The sequence below is a fragment of the Psittacula echo genome (assembly GCF_963264785.1).
Source record: "Psittacula echo genome assembly, chromosome: 16".
Lineage (NCBI taxonomy): Eukaryota > Metazoa > Chordata > Aves > Psittaciformes > Psittacidae > Psittacula > Psittacula echo.
In genome coordinates this window covers 2491245-2506894 of record NC_137752.1, presented here as the reverse complement: position 1 = coordinate 2506894, position 15650 = coordinate 2491245, and the positions used below count along the sequence as shown (strand labels likewise).

Below are 15650 nucleotides of genomic sequence, written 5' to 3'. Positions count from 1 at the left end.
CCCCAGCACAGAACATGGTTCTTGGCAGAAAGCGGGGAGGCGGTGATGTGGGGGCTGTGGTGCAATGGGTGGTAGAAATTGGTCAACTCTGGTGGCTGACCCCAGGCTTGGGGGGTTCCGGGTGACTTCCTCCAATGGAGGATTGCTTTTCCATTCAGCCTTAGGGCCCTGCTTATCTTTGCCAGCATGGGGTTCAGATAACTTTCCATCATGAATCTTGATTCTGGAGAGGAAAACCCTGCAGCCCGGCTGCAATCTCTGTCCTTCCCTTCCCTCTAACATGAGAAAGCATTGCAGGCAAGTGGTCTTCCTTGCACAGTCTGCTCTGGTCAGCGCTAACCTCCTGCTCGGTGAATCATCAGTGAAGAGGTCACAGAACCACAGCCAGATGTTCTCATTGTTGCTGTTTGCACTGCGCGTCCTGCATCCACGTCGGTCCCTGCGCAGGCAAAGCTGCAGCTGGGCTGCTCGGAGCTGCTTGTTTAAAACTCCGAGGATGTCCCACAAGCTGTGTTTACCAAGAGCTCAAACAGCAGCACTCGCCTCTGCGCCATCCCCAGAGCTCGCAGTGCTGAGGGGCACTAGGAGCCCTTGCCTTGGTTGGGTGATGCTGGTGGATGCAAAAGACTAAACACTGTGTTTAGATGCAGACCATGGATATGCCTGTGCATTGTGGTGGACCAGCTGCTGAGGATGTCAGTGATTTCCAGCAGCTGCCGTGGCTGAAGGACTAGCAAAGAAAAGGCAAGGGCTCAGCAGTGCTGCATGCGCAGTCCTCAGGCTCACAGAGAAGGTTTTGGTAGTGTTAGTCCTACAGTGAAACAATTCCAAAGCTTTTCCCATAGCAGAAGGTTGAGGTGCAGGAGGGAGATGCTTCCCCATCCTGGGCTGTGCCATGTGGGAGCTGGTGGCATGGCTGGAAGGGATTTCAGGTTTGCTGGTGCTGGCTCGGCTGAGCTAGTTCCTGGAGAAACATTACTCCTTGGTGGCAGAGAGCATCTGAGCAGCTCTCTGTGCCTGATGGACTCCCATACCTTATCAGTTGGTACCAAACAGCACTGGCTGCCTTTGATAGCTACAAACAAAAGCAGGATGTTTGTGGTCTAACTGGGCTCAGCCAAGCTTGTGCCTTTATCTGGGTGGTAAAGGATGCTGGAGGCTGGAGCAGCTCAGCGCAGGGAGAGGGTAGTTCGCAGGTTCTGGAAGTGTGCTCTGGTTGGCTGGAGACACGGGGCACAGAGACCCCAGTGTGGATTTGGGACACGCTGACAGAGCGGATGATGTACTGCTCCCCGTGTGCTGCTGGTTGCATCTTTCCTGAGCACTGTGATTTTGGCTGAGTGAGGGGTGCACAGTGAGGGTCATGGTCCTTGGAGGGGCACAGTGCGGGGTACAGCCGGGCAGACCCCTGGGGAGAGACCCCCAGCACTGTCACCTGGGCCAGCACGAACACCTACAGCGTGTCCTGTCCCTCTGCACGCTGCCACCAGCCTCTTCCGCCTCCTTGGGGAGCTCAGCATCTTCACTGGGTGCAGCAGTGGAGGGAGGACTGTGAGGGCTGCCTGGGCTCCTCTGTTCCGAGCTGGGAGTCCCTGTGGAAGAGGGGCTGCGGGTGGCCTGGTGCTGGAAAGGGTGACAGAGCACAGAGGAGTCCAGCGTGTCCCGAGGAGGTGGGTGTCCCGTGGGGAACCCCAAAGTTGGCTTAGTGCAAGCTGTTCACTAGCAAGAGAACTGGGTCTGCTGAGGACGGTGGTGGCAGCTGCAATCCTGTTATGGTTTAAGCCCAGCCGGTAACTCAGAACCGTGCAGCCACTCGCTCACTCTCCTCCTCCCTCCCCCCGTGCTCCTGGAGGGATGGGGAGGAGAATGGAAAGAATGTAATGAGATAAGAACAATTCGGTAACTAAGGTATAATACCAAAAAAATATAATATTTATATATTTAAAATTTTAAAATATTAAAATTTATAAAATTTATATATACTTACTTAGTACTACTAACTAAGATGTAATACAAAACCACTAGTACTAACTAAAGTATAATACAAAACCACTAGGACTAACTAAGGTATAATACAAGACTACCACTACTACCACTAATAATGATAAGGGAAATGGCAAGGGGAGAGAATACAAAACTGAAAGGGAAAATAAACCAATAAACACAAGTGAGGCTCAATACAATTGCTCACCGCCCGCTGACCGATACTCAAGCCTGACCCGAGCAGCGATCTGGCCTTCCAGGTAACTCCCCCCCAGTTTCTATCCTGGACATGATGTGCTATGGCAGGCAATATCCCTTTGGCCAGTTTGGGTCAGGTGTCCTGGCTCTGCTTCTTCCTGGCTTCTTGTGCCCCTCATCACTGCCAGAGCAGGAGAGATTGAAGAGACTGGAGTAAGCATTACTGAGCAACAACTAAAACACCGGTGTTGTCAGCGTTGCTCTCAGGGTAAAACCAAAACACAGCCCTGCACCAGCTACTAAGGAGGAGAAAAACAACTGTTACAGCTGAACCCAGGGCAGCCCCTGAGGCACTCGGGGTTTTCATAGAGCTGGTACAAGCCTCTCCTAAAGGCCTGGTGTGGAGGATGCCCAGGATGGGACCATCTTCTGTCCTGCTGCTCCTCAGCACAGTGGTGGGCATCCCCACTACCTGCAGGAAGGAATGGGATACTCAGCGCCAGGCCTGGAGCGCAGCTTTGCCGGTACCTGGGCAGGCTGTGCTGGTGCTAGAGCTCCGTTGAATGTCCACCACCCTGAGGGCTGCCACTTTCCGCAGCATCCGGCACACGGAACGACACATACGGGCACTTCTTCACGTTGAGGCACACGAGCTTCTTGAGCGATGCTGTCTTAACTATCTCAAAGCCAGTTGCTCCGCCAAAGGTACTGGGTTTCCAGTACTCCGGGGAGCAGATGGGGTTTCCAAGAAGCCCCTTCAGGGAAAACGGAGCTCCGATCTCCACCATGCTTTCCCCAAAGATTCCATTGGGTTGGGGTTTCTCAAGCAGAAGGCCTGGATAGAACTCCAGAGCGTCAATGTCTCCATACAGCTCTTGCAGTTCCGCCGCTTTCTCTTCCTCCCCTGCATCAAGCAAACATCAGAGCGCTTTAGAAAGGGAATGACCCCAGGCAAGGCCTGGCCTTGCTGTGGATAATGGGAACGTGGCAGCTCCCACAACCCAGCCAGCTCCCAGAGGAGCAGCTCATGGTCTTATACCCCAGCGTGGGCACAGAGAATCTGCACTGCCCCAGTGAACCCCGAGAGCTCCCACAGCAGCGCTGCAGCCCTACCTGTGAGCTCCTGAAAGGACTTGTAGGGCTTCATGCCAAACCTCTTCCGATACTCATTGAACGGCTGCAGCCTGAGCTGCCGGGATTCCTTGATGACCCCAATGGCCACTTTCAAGACATTGGCGTGGATGGTTTGTCCCCCACCAATCTGGAGGGTGAGAACACAAGGAGGAGCACACGTGAGGCACAAGAGGCACCAGCATCCATTCCAGAGATACTGCACTGAAGCATTCATGTCCTGGGCACAGTGTCATGGAGAGCAGCACATCAGCACAGCACCAAGAAGAGAGGGAATCACTGCACAGAGCCAGGAAACAGCTATAGAGCAGCTTGGGCTCATCAGTTCCCAAGGCAGGTCAGAGAATGGTGCAGGAGAAGCCCTGGGTGGGTGCTGATCCCATGGCCTGCGTGAAGGGGAGAGATGACAGGGGTTTGGGAGAGCCCAAACACACAACAGCCAGTCTGCACTTTGCACAAGCAAAGAGGGTCAGGAGTGGAGACGCAGTCACTTGGAGGAAAGCATCCATGTGATGGCAGCAAAGAACAGCGCTGCTCCCGTGCCCAGCCTGCTCCACAGCCCGGTTTGGGCTGGAAGATCCCAGCTTACGGCAGGTTCCTGGCATCACTGTTATGTTTAGTACAGCGTCCTGAGAGCAAACCACAGGGGCTGTCAAGGCCTACCCTTGCTACGGTGCTCATGGCCTGCCCATCGACTGCTTCCCTGAGTAGAAGACTCTACGTGTAAGATACGACCCACTGCTGAATGGGAATGGGGATGTTCTAGGGTTCCACAGCCCTGGCACTGGCAGGAAAGGCAGAGAAGACCTTACCCTTCCTGCAATCTGCTTGGAAAAGGACTCCACCAGTGCCTCCACGCCATAGTCCATGAGCATGGAGGTGTTGTAGAGGAACTGCTCGTAGCTGTACTCTTCCCCCTGGATGACGAAGGAGTCGGGCATCAGCCCGTGCCAGTGATAGAGCTGGTTGAATTCCACCGCTATGCGATTCCGGTACTGGAACTGTGTCCCGAACAGCAGCTCGGGGTCAAACTTGAGGCTCAGGTAGTACCCGCTGAGGTGCTGAACATAGTCTTCAATGATGATCTTAATGGTCTCCCCTGGTTAAGAGGCAGGAGAAGCGGCCGTCAGCAGCAGGAGATACCAGCTCTGTACCCCGAGACGTTACCCACATGCTACGGAAGCACCTCCCAGCCCTCATCCACCCCCCAGGACCTTTCTGACTATGGGCTTGTTGTGCTGGTTGGGAATTTGTCAGTGAATCACTTTACAAGCAGCAAAGGTCAGCCTGCCGAAACCGAAATGGTTCCTGAGGAAGCTGACCTCGACACGCTGCTTGCAGATAATGTGATGACAGGGATTTGTCTGGAGTTTGGTCAAGAATGGCTTTCTGTGAGATTACAGTAAATTCATAATGAACTTTAAAACGCAAAAATTCAAAATTGTGACAAAATGACTCAAAATCAATATTTTTGATGGCTCAAAGCCCATTTTTGCTATAGGGACCAAAGCCAATGATCCCCGGAAGGCTGCCAAAGAAACTCCTCCTGCCTCTAAAGCCAGTCTGGCCGACACCTTCAGAGATCAAACTATACTCAGGCCCTTGGGGCTTGCCCAGTGTCCTGGGCTCAGCTGTAGCAGTCATTTTTCTCCTCCTTCGTAGTTGATGCAGTGCGTGTTTTTGACTTTAGCCTGAGAACATCATCATTATTATTGGTGGTAGCAGCAGTGGTTTGTGTTATACCTTAGCTACCGGACTGTTATCTCAACCCATGGGGTTTACATTCTTTCCATTCTCCTCCCCATCCCTCTGGGAGCTGGGAGGGAAGAAGGAAGGGGAGTGAGCGAGCGGCTGCGTGGCTCTGAGTTACCGGCTGGGCTCAGACCACGACACCCAGGGAGATGGACACGGGGCTCTGTGGTGCCCGTGCCCTGCGGCTCCGCTGGTCCTCACCGATGAGGATGAGACGAGCCGTCTGGAAGAGCTGCTCGTCGCTCCAGGTGGGATGCTCCCGTTTCAGTACGTCACAGACACGGTTGTGCTCGCGCAGCCAGAGCGTGGCGTACATGCAGAGCCCCGGCAGCAGCCCGAACACCTCCTGCCCTATCGCCAGCTGCTTCTCCTTGGGGACGGCAGGCGGGTAGACCATGTGAACCGGGGCATCGGTGACCGTGGGGGGGTACACCTCTCCATCCACCACCTTGACGACAAGAACAGGATGACAGAGAGGAGGGGAGAAAACCACCCCGGTGAAAGCCTGTCCAGCCAAGCCCTACAGGCACCAGGGCTGCTTTCCTGCAAGCAGTGAGTAAAACAGAAACACCTCCCTCCTACAGCCCCAACTATGGAATGCCTGCTGCCATCAGAACAGCTACACCCCAGTGCTTGTTCCTCTGATAAGGCGTCTTTGGCTAGCAGCCACAAGGGGCTGGGGTTTCCCTGGAGCTGCCAGAGGGATGTGGCTTGAAACAGCTCTGGATCACAGGGCTGAGACACGTTTGTTTGTGCTGGGTACCTGGAATTTCAGCTTCCCATCCTTGAAGAGTCGCAGCTGGTGCTGCCGCTGCAGGTTGTCCCCATACAAGTGCCCGAGGTCCACCTGCCAAGAGAGCATGGCATCAGTGCTGCTCCAAAGGCCATGCACGCCTTGGTCCCCTCCTCACCGCTGCATGCCCCACGCCCCCAAGCATTCCAGCATCCCTCACCCCGTGCCCCAGCGCCTTGGTGAAGCCGCGTCCCATCTTCCCGGATGTCTTGAAGAACTGATGGGTGAAATGCTGGGCGAAGAAGGCAAACATCAGGTTGGTGCCCTGGGGATCAGCTTCGAACTTCCTCCGCAGCAGGAACCTCTCTGCCAGGAGCTGGGGGTCAGGGAGCTGCTGCTTCCCTGCAAAGGATGGAGGTTGAGGGCAGATGCCCTGCGCCAACCCAGCAGGGTACCAGTGCTGGCCATGGGGCTGTTGGTATTGCTGCTGTGTTTGCTGCAGCACCAGGCACTGGTTCTCTACACAGACTTCTCAGAGCCCTCTTACACAGGCTGTGACATGCCCCAGCAGCTCAACCTGGGCTGTCACAGCAGCTCTTTGAATACCATCAAGCAACTCCTGCCTGCAGGACAGCTTGGGCAGAACAGAGGGAGCATGTGGCACTGCCAGCAGTGCCCTGTAGGTGTATCCATAGCAGTGAAGGCTTGGCACCGGTGGATGGGAAACCAGGTATGGACCCAGGGTGATACTCCAGCAGCTCAGCCCCATTGGTGCTGGGCCAGCCACGTACCTTTGGTCCCCATGGGCTTTGGGCAGTCATCCGGCACGGGCGGGAGAATGCGGGTGTAGTAGCTGACATTGGCATAAGCTTCCCAGCTGATGTAGCCGTAGTCGGAGTTAAAGGTGGGGGGACTGGGGATGAGATTGGCACGAACTGAAAAGAGAGGGGGAGTCACGTACGGCAGCATCCCATGGGCTCTGTCCCCAGCCCCTGCTCACCAACCCAGTGCTTCCAGACACCCTCCCCTTACACCCCATAAAGGTACCAGCAACAGGGGCATGGGGGCATCCCAGGCTTTGCTCCAAGCCTTTTAAAGGCTGCAGTTCCCTGCAGAGGAGGAAGGCTCGTACTAACGCACTAAGTGGATTCTTGGATGATGAATGAGATGACAACCACATAGAAATGGTAAAACCAACAGCCGGAGCCTTGTGAACGTGTTGCTACAGCTCCAAGAGCTGGAACCTAAATATTTATGAATGTGGAGACATGAATAACAAGGGCCATATTTCCTCAGTCTGCTTTTCCGTGCGGCTGCTTAAGAACCCTTTGGCCCCAGGAGCATGGCGTGCCAAGAGCTGCTCGTGTTTTCCAGCAGGCTGGAAGCCTGGTGTGGATGGGGACACACGGACAGCCCGGCCTGCAGACCCCCTGCACCCCATGGGTAGGGTGATGCTGTGACAGGGGCATGGAGTGATGGGGGACAAGCTCCCCGGGTCTCCCAGTGAGGTGACTCAAGCCTGGTACCCACCATGCCCCTGGGAGCCACTCAGTATCCACACCACCCCTACCCACACCTCTGCTGATGCCCAAGGGGTCCCCAAGTGCTGCTGCACTCCAAGACCTGCTCCAGCCCCTCACCTGTGAGTACAAGCCTCATGAGTGTGTCCCTGATGCAGGTGCTGTTGATGATGTCCCACAACCACTTGAAGTGGGTCAGGATGAAGTGGTAGAAGGCAGGACTGGGCTTCAGCAGGTTGTGGAGGCGCGTCCAGAGCTCAGCTGGGGGGACAGACCAGGGGAATCACTCACCCCACTAATGATGCTGCTGACGGCCCCATGCCATGGGGTGCCAGGGGTCCTCTGGGCAAGAGGGACTTACGGGAGGTGCAGTTGTCCCCAGAGTATCCCGTCCGTGTGCAGTCACACTCGTATCCTCCCAGGCCGACCCTCACACACACCCCTTGGTGCTGGCAGGGGAAGTAGCAGCAGGGATTCACTGTGGGCAGAGAAAGGCGTCACCATCCAGCCGCAGCATCACTGCATCCAGCGGCTCCCTGCTCCTCGGGGGGTAGACACAGCCAAGCCGGGTCCTGTCAGGGGGATGCATCCCTGGGGGGGTCCCCTGCAATGAGGTGCTTTGATACCAACCACATCCATGAGCACAGCCCCAAGGCTGGTGTCAAGAAGGTGCTGCAGGAGCCGAGCACTGCCCTGACAACTGCAGTGTCAGTAGATGTTACTGCCCAGCTTCTCTCTCACCTCCCTGGTGAGGTATTTTGGGCAGGAGCATCGCTTCGGCACTGCCCTTTCTTCCCTGTGGAAGCTGGCCTTGTCTGAAACACCCAGGATTGCCAAAGGAACCATCTGCACCCCATGGCCCCACACCAATGGGTGCTGCATGCACTGTCCCCACCTTGGGCTGTTCCTGCCCAGTGCCACCACAGGGCCATGTTACGGTTATGTCCTGCCTCATGCACAGGGGCTGCTGTGCCCCAGAGCCGCAGTGCAGGACACAGCAGCACAAACACAGCTCTGGTGTTAATAACAGCAATTGTCAGGGCTGCAGTTTGCTTTGGCAAACGGCTCCTCCGTCCTCGCCGCTCCGACCGGATGGAAAGGGCCGACTGCTGCGCCCGGTCCCCAGCTCCCACCCAGCCCCTTCCTCTGCCACCTCCGTGCCCCAGCCTGCAGGCATGAGATAAGGGCCCTTTCCTGCTGGCCCCACAGTGGCAGGATCCTGTGGGACAGAGGGAGAACCCCCTGACATAAAGCAGCTCCCAGCTCTGGGGCAGTGCAAGGCCCCCCCACTCACACCAAGCCCCTCTGATCCATCCTGGGGCAGCACTTTGTAACCCCTCAAAGAGCAGCGAAACTCAGGGGAGAAAGAGAACCAAGAGCTGGGATGGCTGGAGATGCCCCTGCCTTTCATCAGCCCAAGGACTGGGCTGGAAATGCAGATGTCCTCTGCCACTGCTGCCTCCCGAAACCATTCTCAGCATCACCAGGCTGGGTCAGTCTCTGCAGACCCGGGACAGAGCCTGTGTACCAGGAGAATAAAGGTGCCAAGAGACAAAACCCCTGCAGCAGCCTTGGCTGAGGGGTTTGGTGCCCATCAGCGGGATGGTGGTCACTGGGAAGCACAGCACTTGGGGACACAGAGGCCACCAACACAGTGCTCTGCTCCAGTGCTACCAGCCTCAGGGGCAAGGATGGATGCGTGCCATGAGCACTAGAAGAGACCAAGAACCATTCCCAGTGTGCCCAATGTCACAGCTGATGGAGGAAGATCTCCTGGGTCCATCGGCTTCTCTGCATGATCCATGAGCTCACCAGACCCGGTTCAGATTCTTCAGGAATGTGGGAGCAGGTTCCAAGGCTGGGGCGGAGGGACGGGCACACGGAATGGGAACCACATTTTTTCCATCAGAAATTGCAGCTCAAAATTAGCATCTTTGGAAAACAAAGTTCATTTTGCAGAGCTGCTCAGTGTCCCAGCCAGCCACACAGCCAGGGCACAGCAGCGGCTTGGCCAGCAGCCGTATGACCCCAAATCCCTCACGTCATGGAGGCCGGCTTGCAAAGACACGTTTGGATCCCAGCCTATCCATCAGACTCCCTTTCATCTCGGATTTATTTATCTCACACAGATTACGGTCAGACCACCCATTTGGGTTTTTCCAAGATGGGAATTTTCACATTGGGGCCCATGCTCCAGTACAGCTGGAGTACCCTCTGGGCTATTCCTGCTTCGGAATCTCTACGCTCAACACCTAACTCGACATCCCTGTGCCATGCTCAGTGTAACGCAGAGGGATGCGGGGCTGCCACAGCCATAGTGTTGGGAAGATGCTCCATGCTGCAGGCTGTGCCACAGCCCCATTTCCAGCTGATGTATGGAGTCAGGAGAAGTTCACCTTGGGCAGCTCTTCTCAGCACGGGGTTCCATGGCACGTCATGGCCAAGCACTGCTCCAAGCCAGGTTTGGCAGCATGCCGGGCTCAGCCGAGCTGCCTCCTCCCGCGGTTCACAGTGGTGTCAGCCCCACAGGGTACCAGAGGTGCGGTGGGAATGGCATGTTCCAGCCAAAAAGGGTGGGAAGAGGCCGGAGCGTGTCCTGGCCCGCGACAGCAACCCCCTTGCATCCTCTCGGAGCCTCCCTCCTGCGGTGCCTCTCCCCACCCCAGCCTGGAATCCCGCACCCGCGCTGCTGGGATGGCTCCAGGTGTGGGAATGCTGCTGCCAGGCTCAGTGCTGGTGAAGGCTCAGTGCTGGTGACGGCAGAGCTGGTGAACACGCTCCATCACTGCCGGAAAACGCCAGATTTCGGGACAACATCCGCTCTGCAAACCGCAGCCAGAGCAACCTGGGGTGAATCACGGCCGGGATGGAGCCAGGCTTGCTCAGTGGGACTCGGCTCTGTGGCTGCAGGCTTTGAAGATGATGAAAGGCTCATGCACTTGTTTTTCTGTTTCCTCGGGCCCAAAAGCTGTTCACGGCAAAGGCAGTGCAGGCAGATTGTCATCTGCAACCACTTCTGGCAGCACCACGAGCAGAGCAGCGCGCCAGGGCTGCAGCTGCGTGCCACATGGGGCTCGGTGATGCTCCTCCCTGCACCTGAACCAGGCTGATGGGCAGAGGATGGGCTGCGGGCGGGGGGCTGGTGCCGGTGATGCAGCCCCAGGGCTCTCAGTGTGGCAACAGGCTCCCTTTGCAGCCCAGTTGAAGCTCCGCGAGCCCCATTGCAGAGGGGCTGTGCTGGGAGGAGGGCTATAGAAACAGGCATGAATCAGAAGTGGCTCTGCCCCTGCCCTTGGGGTCTGTGCCCAACCTGCCCCATGGCTGGGCCTCAGGCTGATGGTGGTGTTTGGGTGCTGCTGCACCTCCTGTTTGCCGGTGGGAGCTGTGGGATGGCTGTGGAGAGGAAAATCAGGTTTATTTTGCAAAAGCCCTTGCACAAAGCTACACCCCTGCAGGCGACAGCAGCCAAGAGCAGGGTCTGCAGCAATAAACAGGAATCCCAGGAGACCAGCTCGGCTCCGCTCGCGGCAAGCAGCGTGTTGTTTGGTCTTCGAAAGCAGATCCAAGGTCTAGGCTGTGGTCCTCCTGGGGCAATGCTGGGGAGGAGCAGGAGCCGGGCTGCTCTGCTGACAGCACCTCAGGGCATGGCACCGTTCCCCTCATTCCTCAATCTGGTATCTCCCTCCCTAATTGGGCTTGGAAGAGCCTTTCATGTGTATCCCAGGTATGTTCTTTTTCCCCACGTAGTGAAATTCACTTTGATCCTGGCGTGCAGCAGTCAGCTCCAGGCGCTGGTCGTGGCTGTGCCATTCCAGGGTGTATCTGACCCAGCTGCTTTGGGCATGTGGGTCGCCAGTGCGTTCCCAGGCCCTGTCCTGTGCACAGCAGGACACATGGATGCTGCTCCTGGGAGCAGGACACATGGATGCAGCTCCTCTCAGCTCTCTGAGAGGTCATGCCAAGGAAGGAACCACACAGAGGTTGTCCCTTGCTTGTCCTCACCACCTATGGTCCAGCGCAGTGGGTGACAGCTGGATCTATCCCATCGGATCTCTCCTCTTGGGCAGACATCCCCATGGGCTTCCCCTACATGGCTGCCTGCTGCATGGCCACAGCCTTGGGGCTTCAAAGCACTGCAAGCCGGGGTTGTGCTCCCCTTTCAGATATGTATGCTCATGTTCTGGGTCTGGGCAGATCAATTCCCACAGCAACAGGTAAACCTGGGCAGAGCCCTGCTGAGGGATGCAGCCCACAGACTTGGTCTGGTTTGAGCTTCACGCTGGGATGGTGTTTTCCTGCAAGGAGGAAGCTCATTTCATGGAATAAGGACTGCAGTCAATGCTCCATTAAGGAGCTGGAGGAGACTGCACCTGAAGAGCTGCGGATGGAGCTGATGGGATTCAAGAAGTGGTTTATTTTGCCAACACATTCCATGGATTCCTGCCTTATGCAGCACTGCTCCTTGACACCCCCAGGTGCAGGGGGAGTCCGAGCCCACTGTGGTTGTACCAGCGTGCAGTGAACTGCTGCAGCACGTGGGCACGGGAGTGAAACCATGGCTCAGGCCACTGGAGCCATCCCTGTTGCTCCTGGCCCTCCATCCTCACCCCCAAACTGCAGTTTCTCCAGTGTCTGCAGGGCCCTGGTGCCAGCATTCATGGATATTGCCATCCTTTCTTCCAGAAGCCTCATCCCAGCCGGGAAGCTGCAGGGAGCAGCGAGTGCCCCTCACCCTGGTGTCAGGGCCACCCCGGAGTGGCTGCGGTCCCCTCCTGCCCCATGGGCAGCGGTGGCGTTGGACGGAGCCCTGTGCTGTGCTGCTGCCGCGGTCACACTCGGGCCATCCACGGCTCCTGCAGCCGCTGCGTGTGGTCCCCCCCCGGCGCAGTGGGGGGTAAAGGGAGGTTTGTTTTTCACGGGTGGTTTTGCTCCCCAGTAAGGCGCGACCGGACAAAACCCGCAGCTCCGGGTCTCCCCACGGCCGCTGCCCGCTCTCCCTGCCCTGCGCTCGGGGCTTTAGATCGCACCCCACTGCCCCATCCGGTAGAGATGGGGCAAGAACCGTTCCGGGGCGATGGGCACGACCTGGCCCCGGGGACCCGTCCCAGCGCTGGGGCAAAGGCTCCGACCTCTCCCCGAGTGCTGGGGCAGCAGCGATCGTCCCTGCGGTCCCCTGCGCCTCCGGAGGACCGGGAGGACCAGATCCCTTCGCATCCCCGGGGCTGGCTCCCCCCTCACTCGATGCCTGATGCCCCCATGGTGCGGGCGTCGCCGCTCTCCCGGTACGGGCTCCCCCGGCTCTGTTTCTTTCTTTCCCTTCTTCCCTCGTTCCCTCCCTGCCGGTGCTGTCCCCGCCCTCGTACCGGAGCCGTCGGTCGCGGCGCTCCCGGTGGTGCAGAGCAGCACGGTGTGGGCCAGGAGCAGCCGCAGCCCCGCGGCCGGCGGGGCCCGGTCCCGGCACCCACCACCCATGGCGAGAGCAGCTCCGCCGCGTCCCGCCGCCGCTCTCGGCCCGGCCCCGCCGCTCCCGTCCCAGACGCGCCTCCTCCCGCCCGCGACGGGACGAGGACGCCTCCGACAGCCCAGAGCGAGCACTGCCGGGAGCCCCGGGGCTACCCCCGGCCCTGCCCTGAGCCACGCGTGCCCCAGCAGCCTCCGACCACCCCCGGGTCCCTCCAGGTCCTGATCCCCCCCCCAGCATCTTCAGACCCACCTTGTGGTCCCCATGAACCACCAGGCTCTCGACACGGTGCCCACATCCCCCTGGTCCTCACATCCCCAGCATCCTCATGCCCACACCCTGGTCCCCCGAGGATTTCCATGCCCATCCCCTGATCCACAAGCCACCTGCCTGGATCCCTATGGCCTGGGCACACTGTTACAGCTCAGGCAGCAGCAGCAGGGCCATGGGCCGTGGGCCTGGCTCAGCTCCCTCTGACCCGCTGCAGGTCGGTGCCAGGAGGCAGGCTGCCCACAGCCACCAACAGCCAGGAAAGCTGAGTTTATCAGTGAAATCATGGCTGGGTGTTTCCTGCCTGGCTACTGACAGCAGGGACAGGATCAGGCCAGCCCAGCCCAGGCACCTGCCACTCCAGGGGAGTGCATGGAGCCTGAAGAGCCTCTGCATGTGGCTGGGCTGGGTAAGAGCATGATGGGATGCAAACCTTGCTGGGACAGCCTCAGGGATGTCCCTGAGCCTGGTGGTACCCAGAGCACAGGGGCTGTGGCTGCTCACCCTCTTCTGCACAGCAGCAGAGACCCTGGCACAGGGCTGGATGTGATTCAAGGTTAAATGGGGTTTTGCTGTCACCTCCTTGCAGAGCAGCACCCAGGGGGTACGCAGTTCCTGCCTGGCTCCTGCACTTGGCTGTGAGGTGGGGACAGGACAGGAGTGGGGCTGTGGGAGAGAGACCGTGGGCCTGAGTCTCATGCTGTGGGGCTTTGCTGGCTTTCAGCAGTGGGGAGGGAGCATCCCTGCAGGCTGAGCAGCCTTTGCAGGTGTCCGACAATGAACCAGGGCCTCAGATCCAGCTTCAGCAGGGAAACGCATCAGCCATGACGCACACATGAGCTCAGCAGGCTCCTGATGCACTCTGGAAGGGTGGGGACAGCGGCTGCCTCCCAGTGATGAGTGTGTGCTGGGAATGAGGGGCAGGTTTAGCTGCACGTGTGCAGTTGGTGCAGTCAGCGTGTCCCGGGGCCAGGGCTGCTCCTGCCTGCAGGCAGCACCGTTCCGCTGGGCACTGCACACCCAGGCTCTCACCCCAGCCTCTGGCCCCTGAGGTGAGGAGAGGCCGAGCTGCCTGTAAGGGCACCAAATACAGAGCAGGGTGCTGGTTCAGCGCAGAGGATGGGTTTTGGCAGGGTGTTGGGATGGTTTCAGCAGGAGCATGGGGGGACGGTGTCAAACACTCACCAAGGCGTTGCCCTGTGCCCTCACCTTGTGCCTGTGCGCTCCAGGTCTGTAGGAGTGGAGCAGCACCAGGTTCCTCACCCACTGCTGCCACCAGCCCCACGGCATCCCAGCCCCACAGGGTGGTTTACCCTGTGGGTGAGCATTTTCCTCTCTGTCCCCACAGGCGGCACCGCCAGCCCCAGCTCTGGCCTTTCCCTCCCACCCCACACTTGATGCCCAGTGCTGCTGACCACAGCACATGGGGTCTGTCAGAGCCTGGCACCTCTCACACCCCCGGGCCAGCCCAGCAGCCTTTAGGGATGTCGCAGCCCCGGCGCTCACTGCCCCGCTCCCTTCCCTCTCGTCAGGTTTTAATAATCCCCCTTTTGCTCAATACAGGAAGCGGCTGCAAGAGCCCAAGGCTGTGGCTGTCGCGCCAGGGCCACCAAGGGGCTGTCCTCAAAGTGCCAGACAAGGGAGGGGGCTGCAGCTGCAGGCTGTGGGGCAGCCCCACTGCTCCTGGCATCTCTCCTGGTACCCAGACCCGTTCCCCTGTGTGATGTCTGTCTCTGTCTGAGCTGCGACCCGGGACGTCTGTGCTCATGTCTCAGGATGGGAGCCAGCTCCGGGTACCCACAGGAGGCCCTGGCCCGGTGCTGCCTGGGCATCGTGGTGAGACCATGGCCTCACAGCCTCCCTTGGCACGAGCACAGGGCTGGGGCCACACAGGACGCAGGAGAGGAACATCTAGAGGTTTGTCATGGGCTTGGCAGTGTGGGCACTGGGTCTGGCCAGCAAACACCCAACACAGCTCTGTAGCAGAAAGGGGAAGCTCTAGGTTGGTGCTGCTGAGCCCCATGTGGATCACCACCGTGGTTTACAGGCAAGGAAAAAGGTTTCCTTCAGCCTGATGAGCACACTCGGGGGAAATGGGTGGCGGCTGCTCCTCTGGGTGCAGGGCAGCAGTGGGGATGTGGCCTTGCCACGGCTCCTGGGAGCGCTCCTCACCAGTGGGACACAGCAGCGGGATGGACGGACGTGTGGCACAGGCAGCCTGAGGTGCTCGGGCTCTGGCTGGATGGTTTCAGCCCTGAGCACTCAAAACCTTCCTGGGGGTGACTGGAGCAGTTCCTGATGCCCAAAGGTCCTCCCCTGTCCTGCTGCTGGTCCTCACTGAGCCTCCTGCTGTGGGTCGGGCCATGGGGGTGAGGAGCTCAGTGCTAACCCAGCCCAGGGCAGCCACCAGGATGCGAAGCTTCCCTCAGCCTGCCCCCAAAGCCCAAAGCCAACTGAAGCCCCCCCAGGTCCAGCACATCCACAGTGGCCCTAAGGATCTCCCCCACCAGATTGAACCCCCCGATGGCTCCTTCCATAGAGTTCTGTGAAGTTTCTTTTGAGGTGCCTTTTGAGTATGTTCCATAGGATGCTTGCAGTGGAT

General features: G+C 58.5%; 1 protein-coding gene across 1 annotated transcript; it reads right to left on the bottom strand.

Annotated features, from left to right (window-relative positions):
- Nucleotides 1-2178: 2178 nt before the first annotated feature.
- On the bottom strand, nt 2179-12804 carry PTGS1 (prostaglandin-endoperoxide synthase 1). Its single transcript, XM_080630624.1, has 10 exons — nt 12681-12804; nt 7679-7795; nt 7438-7578; nt 6589-6732; nt 6018-6199; nt 5828-5911; nt 5266-5512; nt 4125-4411; nt 3295-3442; nt 2179-3085 (listed from the first exon to the last, which is right to left on the bottom strand). Exons 1-10 carry the CDS (start codon nt 12787-12789, stop codon nt 2730-2732), a joined length of 1815 nt encoding a protein of 604 aa, XP_080486750.1. The 5' UTR covers nt 12790-12804; the 3' UTR covers nt 2179-2729.
- Nucleotides 12805-15650: the final 2846 nt, after the last annotated feature.

Coding starts and splice junctions, on each gene's coding strand:
- PTGS1 (XM_080630624.1), bottom strand. CDS start 12,789: ATGGGTGGTGGGTGCCGGGACCGGGCCCCGCCGGCCGCGGGGCTGCGG. Junction 7,579..7,678: donor TGGGGACAACTGCACCTCCC/GTAAGTCCCTCT, acceptor CTGTCCCCCCAG/CTGAGCTCTGGACGCGCCTC. Junction 3,443..4,124: donor CCAAGCAGATTGCAGGAAGG/GTAAGGTCTTCT, acceptor CTCACCCTCCAG/ATTGGTGGGGGACAAACCAT.